Genomic DNA, 15962 nt, shown 5'->3' with positions numbered 1-15962 from the left:
CAAACCTAATCTACTCAAAACTTATACATACTGAATCACACTGTGTGAGATATGTATTTCGTATTGATTTTTTTTGGTAGCTCTGAAAAAAATCTGTTTTTCTACTTTGCAACGGTTTTAGTTCCGCAAAGGTTCAGTATGATTACATAACAGACATGTATGAACATACTGTATCTTTATTAGCCACGTGTTACATGCTTTACACTTTTTGTGTTCATGTAACATTGAATATATTATAACATTCTATGTCTATGTGAGACAGCACAGCTCGACTGCATCAGCCATGGTGCTGACCGACCGTGTTTGGCTGGCGGACGTTACAGATCATCATACTTGAAACTTGTATTCCAATACACATACTTTTTCACTTCAATAACCTAGTCATATATTTTTGGTGACAGACATTGTGATTCAGGAAAATGGATATTTCACACGGTGAGATCATATTACCCTGACATGAATGATGGAGTTCGCTAGTCTACACTGTTGTTGTCAGTGTAGACTAGCGACGACCTGATTATGGTCAAAGATGATCTGAAGAAGGTGTTTCGATACAGTTTTGTCAAAATACCAATTGAACTGATATTGTATTTTATTCTCCAGTAATATTCATTTCGTACTACTCAATTATCTTATTGTTGTTACAATAATAAAACAGGTAATAAATTAAGATATTGTCAGTGAAGATGCTGCACCTAATCACTTGATTGCTCTTCGAATAATTTTATAGGCAGATCCAAGTTATTATCTGATATCATTTTCCAATGATTTCAAGGCCCCAACAAGAAATTTCAAATTTTGCACCTGGCTCGTTTGTGGAAAGTTAATTACAATATGACTTCACGGTAAAGTTCTTGAAGATTATTATTCGTTCATCATCTTCTAGAATGAAGCAAGCGTTACAGAGAAGAGTATGAATATTGTGTAGGTCACTTGGAAAAGTACTCATCTTACGCATCTCACCACGAGACTAAACTATTTTTTCATTATCATTTTCTGGCATTTAATTTCGTATAACTGATTTTTTATACCCTTTGTCTTCATCAATAATACACTTCTGATTCGAAATCATAAAAACTCAGATAATTCGCAAGATTCATCCTTAATTTTTCCTGAAATTAGTTAATTTATAGGCATATCAAACTGATTTCCACTTCTGTAATTAGATGTATCAAACCTATTCACAATCTATTTCGTAATCATGACAGATAATTTTTATGATCAAAGAGTTCTGTATCTGTATATAGGAGATATGTTTGATCCATAATTCATTTCAATAAAGTTATGAGAATAGTCACATATGACACTTTTGGATAAATTCGAATGCTAAATTCATGATATGAGAGTTTATCATAACGAGTTTTGACCCTGCTCATGTGAACTGCGATAAATTCAGAAAAAGTAGGGAGCGTTTTGAAATTCGGTTGAGCAATCGGAGTATCAAATTTAAAGAAATAATATAATAATCTTTATTCAAAAATAGACATCCTAATATACAAATGATAATATGATTGTGAATATTAAATAAAATTTTAGACGAAATATATAATATTATTAGATGTTAGATATAGTATTAGATATAACATGCGAAAATAAGAAAATGTACTAGTGGGAAAATGGACAATGAAAAGAAAACAATAGATGCAGATCTTAATCTAATAATTCTGTGATCGTATATATTCTATAAGGGAGTGTTTAAATTGTTGGAGTGAATTGCTTTTTTTAATGTTGATAGGAAGTTTATTATAATTCAATAATCCCTTATGAAATAACGAGTTCATTGTTCTTGAGAGACTAGTTCTTGAAACCCACAGGTCACTGCTACCTCTTGTAGGATAGTTATGAATTTGATGGTTGAAACTGATAAATTCATTGAAGTAAGGTGATATTTGACCAGTAAGTATTTCAAAGATGAAAATCATTGAAAAATAGTATAATCTGTCTTTTATTGTCAACCAGTTCAACGCGTCAATCATTGTTGCAATAGGAGTATATTTGTTACACTTTAACAGTATTCGCATACCTCTGTTTTGTAGTTTTTGTAGCATTGATATGCAGTTTCCGTCAAGCAGAAAAAGTAAACTGGCACAGTAATCAAAATGCGGTTGAATTATTGATCGGTAAACTGTTGAGTTGGATTGAAATGTTAGTTGACGACTTATCCTTGTAAAGAAAAACATTTTTTTAGAAATTTTGTTGTAGATGTATTGAAAGTGTTTTTTCAGATTCAAATTGTTATCAACTATGAAACCCAGATATTTATATTCTTCAACAATATCAATAGATTCGCCATATATATTAATATTGATTGTATTCTTATCAATTGAATTATATTTAAATGGAGTTGTTAATATCATGGCTTTCGCTTGGAAAAGGGAATCGTGCGGGAAATTTTTTGGAAGTAAGTCTCCCTGTACTTCGAGTAGGGTTCGCAAACTCAATAGCTGGAAGGGTGCTCTCAGCGGTCGGTCGTGGTTGACAGTTGGTGACGAGCGGTGTATTATTTGGTTTTGTGAGAAATTTTTCCAGGGCTAGTCGAATCTTTGAAGTTTGAATATTTGAAAGCGGACGGTTGACGCGTCTTTCTATTAGATATTTTAAAATCAATTTGTGGTAGGGGGATTCGTAAAATGTGAAAGATACCTTCTTTTCGTGCAGGAGGCTGGAATGAAGACTTTTTCGAAATCGCCTTCATATTGAAAAATTGATCTGGTGACAGCAGCTGCCAAATGTTATTAAAATAAAACAAACACGGCAATAGCGAAAGGGATTGAATTAGAATTTATTTCTATTGTTGCATAGAGAAGGAATTCGCAGATGAAGAGAAAAACATTTCTAGGAAGTTACTATGTTGAAATAACGATAGTAAATTCATTCGAAGTCAGATAGTCGGGTCGAAAATATAGAGATCAGTCGAATAAATAGTTCGATGAACACGTAGTAAATTTTTCGCTAGTGTAGAAACTTGATGAAGGAATTTTGGTGGTTTTGTTTATCTTATAGTTTTCAAAGTGCTGTCGGAAGCCGGCAAAGCAGAATAATTAATAGGGTTGAGAAAATGATCAACTTATTGAAAATCTTTGTTTTGCATGCAGGTGAACGCAATTGCCAGGAAAAGAGAGAGTATATAAGAAAAATAATATTCGGGAGAATGAAAAGTAGAGAGTACAGAGTGACCCTGCAGTGTCAGGTCAATTTTGAGAATAATCCTGTGATTAAGTAGTGAAAAACATGTCTATTCGATAATGGTGACATTTTAAGCAGCACACTGTAAATGTCGCGTCTTCGAATACTTAAAAAATAATAAAAATGAAAACAAGAGTGGACTGTGAGAATTGTGGCATAAAGCGAACTCACCGAATTCCTAGCACAAATCCCTGCTTCTGAAAGAGCCCTTTCTTGGAGTGTTCTTTCTTCAGCTTCACTGGATTGTACAACAAAACGGGAAGTTAAAATAATGTGTTAGGAATCACACGTTAAAAGGTAAGACCTCGTTAATCCTTAGCTCGCACAAGTTTCGACTTCTGAGGGTTGTCGTTCGTAGGGGTGCAACAGCTGGTTAACGGAAAAACATATTTTAAACAGATTTTAAACAGAATGAGTTACCAAACAGTCGAAGATGACACAGAGTCTAGAGCACACACGGCGAAATAAGTAATTAGCAAAAATAATAGCGATTCACGTAGCGTACTTAGCATGAGATCGTAGGTAGGTCTCTATTCATATGGTTTAGATAGATACGCATACTTCAATTGAGTTTTGAGCATGTGCCCTTAGAAGTCGCTCCATGCCACAATAATAATAGTAATGAAAACAGAAAATTACAAATAAAGACGCAACAGTAAATAATTAGTTTTCATTTTTGCTGAAAGCATTGAGTTCTGAGTCAATTCAGATTGCATTTCAAGAAAAAGGAACCATAAAAAGATAGGAAATTTTAATTTTGGTGTTGTATTTGTTTCACGGGAAAAAGATATAGCTGAAGAGTCGAGGAAGAAAAATGTCCGACGAAGAAAACAACAGAACACGAGAGACGAAATGGATGGACCGAAAGAGAAGAAACCAATTGCTACTGAAGAAGGGTAAGAATTGAAGAAGAAAAAACCGAAGAAAAAGTGGAACCAGAACAATCAGTAGATGATCTGAGCCAGTTCGAGGACACAACCCACCGGGGAATCCTGAGGTCAAAAAACAGTACTTCCAAGCCAAGATGTGGGACAAACATAGTGATGGAAGAAAGAGTGTCAGGTTTGCTGAATGAAAATGGATATTTTAACAAGGGCATCTTCAATGTTGAAACAATGAAGAGCTACCAGCTGAGATGTTCCACCTGGAATATAGCATCTACAGAAGTATATGGTAGAAGGGCATCGTACTAACCATAACGGATACTGAGGTAAGAAAAAGTTTAGGGATAAATTGACTGGTGGCTGCCTACCAGCCATTCCAGTTCGCTTGATTGAAAATTCAGGAGAAATACTTTGGGGTTTACTCGATATTGTTTTGGGAAAAGGATGGTTTTTTTTTCTGGTTGGCAGATTGAATTTTTTATTTGGGCGAAATATAACTTAGATTATATCATAAAAAAAATTTCAAGAAGGGTTAAACAATTTTATGTTTCATTTTTGTATTAGACAAGATTTTGTCAAACCATTATAGCTGAGTGAGGGTTTTGTTCTCATGGGTACGAAGGTTCGCAGTCACGCGTATAGTCCAGAAAGAGATGATTTGAGTTTACTGTTCAATGTGTGTGAAGATTATGAGAATTATGTTTTCTTTCTATCATTGTATCTGGATGAATGTTAGAAAAAAATGTATGTGTAGAATTCTTCAGGACTAAAGTATTACTGTTTTACAAGTAGGGTGCCTTCGCAAAGGAAAGATCATTTTTAGTGGAATAATGAGAAAGGATAATAATGAAAGGTACTACTTGATATTATTTGTAAATGAACATTGAGAACGAATTGAGATCTGATATTGTTTATGAATTTCATAATTTTTTTTATTATGATTTTCATATTGTGGAACATTAGTTTTGTTTTGTGTTTTACCTTTTTGCTATTATATTTTTGTGCTATGATTTTGAAAGTGTGGAACATTTGTTTTGTCTTCTCAGTAGAGATAACTCTGCGAATGATTTATTTAATTTATATTGATCTTTTTTGTCAAGTATGGAAAAAGTCACGGACAGAGACCAAGTTTGTAAAAAAAAAGGGCCACAGCGAGATGTTCACCTTCAAATTTAGCACCATCATTTTGGGAGTAACCTTACTCATGCCCTGTTTCATCACCCGGGTGGAGCCCTTAATAGTGTATGAATATAAGGATATATTGTCGCGGAGTATCCAGAATCACAGAAAACCCATCAAAGTGAACCTAGTACCGGTAAAATAATCTAGAAGGCGGAATGCCAGATGTAAAAATTAAGTTGTCGTAATGATCTAACCTAATGGATACACTTTAACCCAACTGTCAAGAACATATTCGAACACATCAACTTTACAAATGAGTTAGAAACGGTTAAAAGTACCTATAAGAGTCCTTAAGTGTATGTGGAAAAGACGTCTGCAGTACTTTCTGAAATATTTCTTACAGTTTTCACCAGTAACCACAATAGAAATCAATCTTTCTAGTCGTTGAGTTCATTAGGTAAACACACTATGTATCAAAGTATCATATGAATCAACATACACAATCAAAATGGATATTACAGATAATGAAAATAAAAAAAATTCCAAATATGCTCGATCACTTCATCAAGTGTTTAGCAACTGGAAATGTAAGACGATGAAAACTGAAATCTAGGATTCATGACTCAAACTATGAGAACTACGAGAAAAAGTATATTTCATAGAGCTGTTTTCCGTAGATAATGGAAGTTTATGGTCGTTAGATCTTTCAGATATTCTAAAAAATTGAAAAGATTGATACGATAAATATGAACTGCCACAAAGATTCCATTTATAAATAGTTCTTTTTTTATATCTCATTCTACTCAAAAATTCAGTGATGTATGACTACTATAAAAATTTGAAATTCACCCTATTAGATATTGGAAGGATGAACTAGATTTGAGAAACGAATTGAGATCATCCCCTTGTGACGTCAACTTAGTTGGTAAAATGAGTGGGGTTTTGAAAGTTAGAGTTCTAGTATATAGTTGCATTTGTTGAATTTATTCTACGCCAGAATTTCCGACTCTACATTTCAAATGAAGTAGTTCTATCAGAAGTCGAATCGATAATGGTTTTTTGATGAATAACAGGATAAACTCTACCTTTAAACCAGGAGTATGAGCAAAATAGGCTTCTGGGCTCTGGGAATGGTATAAGGCACCATGGCCTACAGCTCCACATGGTGCTCTTACAGTGAGTTTACCACAGTCGAATGTTCCTCCAGATCTATATCTATACTTGGCAGCTTCATTCACCAACTGAAACAAAACAATTATTTTATTGCTTTCATATATTGTTTTCGGTCATTTTAATAAAATTACATTAGTGTTTTTTTTAATAAATCCCGAAAAAGGAGAAATGGCCAAAGCTTATTGAGCTTTGTTCATAATGCAGCGGTTAATTGTGAGTTTGGCAGTCATCTACGGCAATATTAGAAGGACAAATTTATATGTTACACGAAAAAAGGTTCAATGAGGAATATATTATATGAAAAAACTTGATACAACCTGGGCATTGTATTTGTATCCACCGAAGAATACATTTAGATAAGAAACGTCAAGTAAAACCACTATTAGCCAAAACCCAATTATATGTCTACAAACCAGAAGTTTCCAGATGAGACGGAAATTAACACACTGGAACACATATTTGCGAACATTCCCATCACACTTATAATTTCAGTAAGAAGTTTATTCATCTATTAGAAATATGTAGCTGAAATTGTTGTTGTTCATTTCAGTAGTTCTAATCAGTGGCAGAGCTTGAAGGAGGCAGTGGAGGCTACGGCCTCCAAAATGGATTCACAGACCATCAAATTGACAGATCCATCCGTCGTCAACAAATTTCTTCGTCCAGTCCCAAAGATCCAAAAAATAATGATGTTCCCCAAAAAGCTTTTCTTCCCTACATCAAAGGTGTAACTGACAAAATTGGTCAAATTCTCAAAAAACAGGACATAAAAATGATATTCACCGCCAACAGTCAAATTTCCACATTCCTTCGTTCTCCCAAGGACAAAATCATCAATGAATCCCAGGGTATGTATGAAATTCCATTGTACTATATATGCACTTTCATAGAGCTCGAAAAGGCATTTGACAGTGTGCTGAGAGATGTGATATTGTTTAACTTGAAAAGAAGAGAAGTATGGTACATAGAAAACGATCAACTTACCCATGACCAGAAGAATTTGAAAACCGACAAGGTGGTGTAGCCCAACTCTCTTTAGTATTATACTTGACAACATGACAAAGGAAGTGAAAGAGAGAACAAAGTTGGTATTAGTGATTTATTTAAGAGTGTACTTTTACAGATGAATTGATGATATTTGCATGAAATGCACTCTAACAGGACCGTAAAAAAATCTGGAACTACGAAATATCACCATTGGAGACAGAAATCTGAAAATGATTATTGAAAAAACCAAAGGTATGACAATTAGGAATTCAAATGTAGAGGCTAGAGTAGAAATAAAGAAAGTATATGCAGAAAAATCAATAACTTTCAAATATATCGAAATAAAAATTCAACAAGACGGAGTAACGGAGCAAAATGAACGATAGACTAGAAAGTGCGCCTGAAATATTTCAATAGAGAAACAAACAATAATTTTTAAAAACCGGAGCTGGCTGCTCACAAAACAGCAGAAATGAAAATTTCAGGCAATGATACATGTGTATACGGTAACGGGGTTTGAAATTATGATAATATGCCTTCAGGAGACAATTATTTTTGGGAAGGAAAGTTCTGTTAATCTATTTCTCCATCTTCAAACAAAAATAAGATCTTTTGTGTGATTTGATGTTTATATGAATGAAGTTGTTTGAAGAGTGCTTTTTCTTCCAGTTTATGTCTGAAAGTAACTTTTGTGCATGACCTACACACCTTTGTTCATTTCGAAATTAATTGCTTTCTTCCTTCCTTTGGAAGTCTCCCATATGTTTTGTATAAGGATGAAGTGTTTCTTAATTTGTTGACTTCATCACCTAAGTGCTTGCGATGATCTTCAATATTATTCTGCTAGCGAGTTTTCCTTGTCGATACAGAATCAATGGATACAGAAAGATCAATTAAGGAGGTGAATGAGTTTTGAGTTTCCGAAATCTATTAATTGAGGAGTTGTTCACAGTGTATTGCTATTGAACCATACCCACAATGACCATCACAATGGGCATATATTGACGGTAGTAGCTGTATCAAATGAAGAACAGATAATCACAAGCTTAAAACGACATAATGTGCGTCTGAAATTTAGAGAAGCGCCAAATCTGGTATCGAAGTATCCAAGCTTGTATGTGTCAAAATGCACCCATCACGGATTCACTAATATCATGTGGCAATAGAGATATCTGAACTGACTAATCCATCTGTTTTGATAATGTAACTGATAATAATGTGTATCTAGACATATATGCTTCTTTTCCGTAAGTATAAGAAGGGAAAACTCACTTCTGTTATTTAAATAGTCGTTCCAAAATAATTGACCATTTTAAACACTGTAATGTATTTCAAATTAAATTTGGGAATGATTGAAAAATATCTGTGAATGTGAGTTCGAAAAAATCAACTTCAATCTGTAAACATTTCTGATCAATTGCTCATTATCATTGACAAGCAAGATATAGGTAAAGAGATTTTGGTGAAATTATTTCCCACTTAAAATCAATTGAGTGTGTTTCTGTCAATTCCTTTTTCCAAAGGTGAATAGGCCATCTAGCGAGTTGAATAACGGTAGTAACATTTCATGATAACAAACAAAACGAACAATTCGAAGTGGGTTAGAGAAGTGAGAAGTTCTAACAGTTCAATACACAACTCCTTGCCAGACGCAAATATTGAAACAAAATGATACTTGCACTTCAGGTTGCTCCACTAGTTACTAACCTCTTACAGTGGCAAATACTTCAGAAAAATTAAACAATTATAATTAAACCAGTTAAATCTTTCTCTTGAAGATGATCACTTGGTGATCAAAAACACGTGTCGAGGTATTGGAAAAAAAATGTTTGGTGTTAGGAAAAACTCCAGTAATACTCATCACTACATACACGAAAGGTTCCAAACAGTGCATCACAAGTAAAATTATTTGTTGAAAATATATCAGATTCATTTTGTAATTTTTCCATAGTGATTTCATTTTTTTTTCTGTTTCTCTTTCATCTTCGTCTAAAAACTTCCCGTAAGAAGAGAAGAGAAAAATAAAATAATACATACTTGATCAAATGCCGGAAAAATATAATCTGCGAATTGAATCTCAGCAATAGCGGTTGATCCCAATGCTGCAGCTCCTATTGCAAATCCTGCTATACCTTGTTCACAAAGAGGCGTATTGAAAACTCTGTCTTTACCATATTTATCTTGTAATCCTATAGTACACCTGAAAACACCTCCGAACCCAACATCCTCTCCAAAAATAATGGCCGATTCATCTGTCTTCAAGGCAATGTCCAAGGCACTATTTATGGACTGAAACATATTCATTTTGGCTCTCTCCCCTGTAACAGTAAAACATTTTTTGTGAAAATTAAGGATCATCTGAATCCCACAATGAATATGACATAATAAAGACACTATTGTTTAAAAAACAGGGCTTCAAAATTATAACTGATATTGATTTTTCTCGATATTTTTTCAATTTTCTGTGGTCCTTTGAATAAACCAGTGGAAAATATATCTCATGTAAATAAACATATTTTGAAATAAAATCAAGTGAATTTCATCTTGCAATTTGGTTTTGAAATCATGTCTGGAAAAAATTTGTTCAGAAGATTTCTCTTCGACAGATTCGGGACTCGGGAAATAGATAGGTACAGCGCGATGACCGTTGGTTAGTCGTATTTTGGGAAATAATAGGTTTCAAATCCTGAAAATTGGCGAATAGGTTTTTTTAATATGATTCATGGAATGAAAATAGTGACGTATTTTCAACACTTCCGGTTATACTGAGAATGCGATAATGAGCACTTCCGGTATCGAAAAACTCTTCATAGAGTGAAACAGACTATATACAGAGTATTACATAAGTACGTTCAAATATTCAAGTGAGGTATTCCCGAGACAATTTCTGCTGATGAGGCCAATAGCCAGAAACACGTGTCCGCGGTTTGCCTCCATTTTTTGAGTGTTCTGTCCACAAATTTTCCCTTTTGATGTATATCATACACACTCAATAACATCTTTATAACAGTTGATTCAGCTGTCTACCAGTGGCTCTTAAATTGAAATGGAAATGATCAAAAAGTACTTATCTATTTATTTTTTGATTTTCAAGGAATTATTTTCCAGCAGCTTGACTGCAGTAACACAGACCTCACTTTGTTTCATGAATGAAATAGTTCTAATGAGTGCCTCACCACAAAATATTGTTATTTCGCAAAAAAAATTGGACCTCAATTGGTATGAAAACCCGTTCACCGCATATATTTCAGTTCAATGGTAGGGTGCTTGAGGTCTCTGTTCCTCCCGTATATTTTCATTCGTGTATTCCAAAGGTGCCTTCGATTTAATTGCTGAGTGCAAAGTGAGACCCGGAGATGTCGCAAAATAGCGCTGTCCTCTCTTTGTCGGTGACTTCGTTAGTATATGAGTTCACGAATTCAGAAATACTTGAGTTTGTATGAATTAGTCTGGGCTTTAAGTATAGATTCGTGTTAAATGAACATACTTTTTGTAAAATCAAGTGGTTAGGCTCTTTCGATCCGGAATATTGTCTAGATCATTGTGGAAAAAAAATTATTTCATAAAAAATTCTAAAAGTTATAAACAAATAAAGACCCTAGAAAGCAGTGTTGGGTTTTGTTGTTTATAGTTCGTAAACTATAAATATTTTTGAATTTTGAAAAAAAGATCATTGAAGAGGAAAAAATTTACTAAAAGAGAGTTTCGACTCCCGAAACGGTATCTCTATTATTTATAATTTTGATTAAACGCTGAAAATTGCCGTCCGCGCGCCACTTTTAAGTTGCGCGCATGGCCTCCAAGCGAGTACGTAACATGAAAATGATTTTTTGAGGTCCTTGAAGAAAATAAAAAAAATATATGATTATATGATATGAATACCATAGAGAACTGATTTCCGTTGGAATTTGTCATTGAAGTGAATTTTCCAATAATCTAGATAATTCTTAATTAACAAAAATTTCTGAAACTTTCTTCATCGTTTAAAGTAAAATAAATATTTAAATAATTACCGTAAATTTTTTTCGCTCCGTGGAGCCTTTCTTAAATACATACAAAAGAAGATTGCATGATACAAGTTCTGCAAATTTCAATACTTCGTTTAAAATAATTTTTTAAAGTAAGCAAAAAAAAGAAAAACCACAATAATTAAAAAAAAATTATTCTTCATTCATCATTATTTTATCGTTTTTATATCAATGAAAAACATTTATAAACTGAAACAAATACTGTTTATCTCCATGCCAATTATGATAAAAAAAATTCCTAATAATGATATTTAATTGTTTATAATCGTTTTTTTATATATCTACTGTTCAAATTATTAGTTAAGACAATTTTTTCTTTTCTTAAATCATAATTTACAGTTCTCTACGAAATAACAGAATGAAATTCATTAACAATTCCATTGTTTATCAACTTAACAATTTGTTATAAACAAATTCTCCTCTTAGCTTTATTTTTTTCTTGAAAGTTATGAAAATTACAAAAACAACCATGAGCATGAAAATACCGAAAACAATTTTTTTCCATTTTTTATTCAATTTTAAAAATACACTTGCTGCAAAAGCAGCAGCTGATCCATTTGTTGACTTTAATGCTCATATAACTTTTAAACTATTAGAGATACGGCAATAAACATTCAGAACTTTTTTGTAGATAATTCAATTATCTTTCAAATGCCTTCTTGCATATATCCTTTAGTTTTTGGTAATTTGTTGTTTTAGGCATTTGTTTATAAAAAATAACGATTTCCTCGAGTTTTAACTTTTCAGGCTCACAGCTCAGTAAATAATGCGAATTCGGATATTGAACTTCAGAACAATTTTGTTGAACTATGAATTATCTTACAGTTGCAGTTGGTTATTTGTTCATTTGTTCATTTTTTCATAAGCTATTAATGAATTTCGTTTAATTATGGGAATTATTATATTCCCACCTAATTGCTTACTTCTATTTCACTGTATTCTAGTTTGTAATTGAAAATATGCTTTGGACATGTAACAATTTCATCAAAAAATATAAGGACACGAGGTAAGAATGACATTGTTGAGTAGATATGATATTTATATAACTGAAAGCAGTTTATTCGTTTCAAATACAAAATTTTATTCGTAATATTACAATTAGCGTCGGTAATATTCGTTATTATTATATCAAGAAAAATAAAGCAGTGAATTTATTTTATTAATTTCGTCTTTTTCTTTGTTTTTTTGAGGGGGGAAGTTTTTGAAGTATGTACTTGCAATATCTAGGTTTGGAAGTGAACGTGCTCTTCTTTTTCCTTTGTTACTCGAGAGATTTTCGATTTTTTGCTCTTCATTTTCTTCTGCTTCATCTTCTTCTTGATCTCTAGATTCTTCCATTTCTTCTTCTTCTTCTCCTGTCTCACATGGCTCCGTGTTTTCTTCAGATTCGGAGTCTGAATCTGCTCCGAAAATTCCGGTAATGATTTTTTTGATAAGCTGACTTCTTTTTATTTTGTTGATCAGTGACCATGCCGTATTCGTATGATGAAACACTAATCGAATTATGTCTTCGTGATGCAGAGTGGCGCTGAAGTTTGTAACAAATTTTTGGATAATGAATTGGAATTGTGGCAACTTTGTGAGGTTATGATTGAACTGAACCTGAGAAGATTCCTCTATAGCCTCCAACCATACTTGCCAGAATGGATTATTCATCACTCAGAATTGAATGATGAAAATCGAGAGAAAATTGAAGATGTTTGCGAAAATGATGACTATGGGAAAGAAGTTATTTTAAATAGTCTATATATTTCTGTGAATCATAAATAATGATGTCAAATAAAAACTTTGTATTATTTTCATGTTTCATTTATTCAAATCCCATTATATACGATAGAAAATGATTACAAAACAATAAATATGATATAAGTCAGTTACAAATGGAAGAAAAAAAATCATAAAACAGTACATGATAGAGTGGAAAAATGAAATAGTATCAATGATTTGAAGAGTGTCAATATCTGCTGTGAACTGAACCATCCAATGTATTGTATGTTAAAACTGTATCATGCAAAATTAATGCATATACTTTAGTGTTGTCTGAAAACTTGGTCTTCCTCGTCTCAAACTCAATCTTTATATCAATAGTTGATGATTTTGTTGCATTCGGTTGATGGGAACAATCGATGACGAATAGTGGATTCTCTCTGAATTGTCCAATGTCCATCAGAGGTTCACTCATATCTTTATCATACTAACTTCGCTGGAAACTCTCAAAAGCATAATAAGCAGGAGCATCACGTTTCTTATCGAAATTCAAATTCCAACGCTCATATGGATAAACTTCAGAATTCAAGTATACTCGAATACTATTGATATCAGCAGTTGTGAATTTTGTAATATCCTGTGTCCTATCTTCAGATGTGGTAGTACTTTGGAATGCGATGATGCGAGGAGTTTCTAAAGCGTTAGTTGTTTTGATGGCCCATATGTCTGAAGAAGTCCCACGTAATGATGGTAGTTCATAGAGGTTCCACATACGATAATCCAACTTGATTTTGGCATTCAGACCGCTTTTGTTTATTCTACTCAAAAGTTTGAGCTTGTGTTCATCATCTGGTACAATATGTCTTAATTTTCCATTCGATTTTATTTATTTCCAAATCAGCATCAACCTCACCTATATATGAGTTTTTGAATGATCCAGCGATAATCAAAATCAATTCCTGTTTAGCATTCAAGATACTTTTGTTGTAATCTTCAGCAAAACCCATCAAATAATTCAGTGGTAGTTTTCCACTAGAAACATGACTGTTTGTATCCAAAATATCTTGTTTCAATTGTGAAAGTCCCCAACCAGATGTCTATAATGTGGCAGCATGTGATTGCCAAATTATATCATGGTTTTCATTGTAGATGTTATCCCAGGTCGCCACCCAGCCACTTGTTCGCCACCCATTTCACCTTCTATGTAAATGAAGCTCTCGGCAATATCTAGTATAACATCTTGATTATTGATTGCAATTCTAATTTTATCCGAATTCCTTAATAGCGGTGATCCATAGGGCTCATATGTGTGCTCATATAAACTTATGAGAGAATGATCGAGCACTGGTTCATCGAATATATTCAACTTTTCACTGTTTGTTTCGAGCACCATTGTTATTTTCTCACTTTCAATCCAATCGATTTCAAAAATTTAAGATCACTCACAGACAGAGCGTTATGTGCTAACTGTTTAGCATACACTTGTGGAATGAGCTTCTTTTTATGCACACTTTTCTTTCTGATAGTGCAGCTCGTTTTGGTTTGGGATTGTTCAATACGATTTTGTCTATTGTAAATGAAACCCATAACAATAGTTATTCGATTTTCTTCAATTCCAAAACAATGAAAATCTCTTCTTCACTTCCAAAATCGATAAGGTTATTTTTTTCATCCAAAATACGCACTGTAATATTGTGAGTCAATTGACGATCTTCTGGACTGACAGGCATATATTTAATACTGTGTGGTTCTTCAGTAAGATTGTATTCAGGTTCAACATCAATATCGAATGAAAGAAGAATGTGGGATTCTTCACCATTTATATATATAAACCAGATATTATATTGCAATCTGAGCAGATAAGTCTCACAGTTGTGATGTTTATTGTTAATGAGAATTCATGTATCTGATTTGGTGGAAATATGTCATGAGCGAACCCCATCATTTCTGCTATAGAATTTGGATGTGTCAGATCAATTTCATATTTGGATCGCATTTCACATTCGAATGTTTTATTATTGACGTGTAGATAGAAAATATCATCTGCAACGATATCAATTGGTTTTTTATCATGAAACAATTTGAACATGATATGTTTCTGTATGACGGCATTGATCTCTTCTATTTCATAAGCACCACATGGAATTTCAATTGTAAACTTTTGGAGTATTGATGAGTTGTCATTACTGATTCTGAAACTCACTAAATTGTTAGATTCAGTTATATTATTGATTGTATTGCATCCATAGAATCCTAAAAGTCCTAATCCATAACGGCTGTTCCTATCCAATTCAACTGGTGGAAAAAAATCCGCACTCGTTCAGACAGCTTGTAGCTCGAACTTTCGTGACATGACTGATGAATATTTGGAAACATATTTCAATTCATTGTTGTGCACAGCAACAGCACATTTGAGACAATTTACACTTTTTCGAAGGTGTTGCATTGTAATAAATATAATTTTTATTGATACCGATATTCACATCTTCTATATTACAAATACAACACATAGATTTTCGAGGTATAGGACCATCATTAACATCCGAATCTAAATTTTCATCGGGGTGGTGTTCATAACAATATCTATGTTTCATTATATCGATGTCATCTTGTAGATGTTTGGGTAACTTTTCCCAATCATATGCAATCTCATATGCAACACATGCAAGTATCACTTACTTGGGCATATTTGCAAGCATCACTTTATCCATTTTTTCCAAGGTACCATATTTTGAAAACATTCTAAGTGAAAACCCCATTCTCTTGATAGCCTCCCGATCCAGTTTTGGTGTTGTATCCATTTTTACTTGAAAAATTATTCAGAGAGAAACTGTAAGCACAAGTGACCACAGAGAACTGTATCAAATTTCTGTTG

The 15962-nt window shown here is 33.2% G+C and overlaps 1 protein-coding gene across 1 annotated transcript in view; it reads right to left on the bottom strand.

Moving 5' to 3' along the window:
- Positions 1–15962, bottom strand: part of BckdhB (Branched chain keto acid dehydrogenase E1 subunit beta) — a 127946-nt gene that overhangs the window by 37323 nt on the left and 74661 nt on the right. Inside the window, exons 2-3 of the mRNA XM_074174657.1 lie at positions 9390–9670; positions 6278–6433 (exon numbers count right to left, since the gene is read on the bottom strand). Coding sequence (XP_074030758.1) covers positions 6278–6433; positions 9390–9670 — 437 coding nt within the window. The remainder of the gene's footprint in view (positions 1–6277; positions 6434–9389; positions 9671–15962) is intronic.

The sequence above is a fragment of the Leptinotarsa decemlineata genome, unplaced genomic scaffold, assembly GCF_025532065.1.
Source record: "Leptinotarsa decemlineata unplaced genomic scaffold, Ldec_3_MD MMD2_tig00000690_RagTag_RagTag, whole genome shotgun sequence".
NCBI lineage: Eukaryota > Metazoa > Arthropoda > Insecta > Coleoptera > Chrysomelidae > Leptinotarsa > Leptinotarsa decemlineata.
This window is presented reverse-complemented; position numbering and strand designations above follow the sequence as displayed.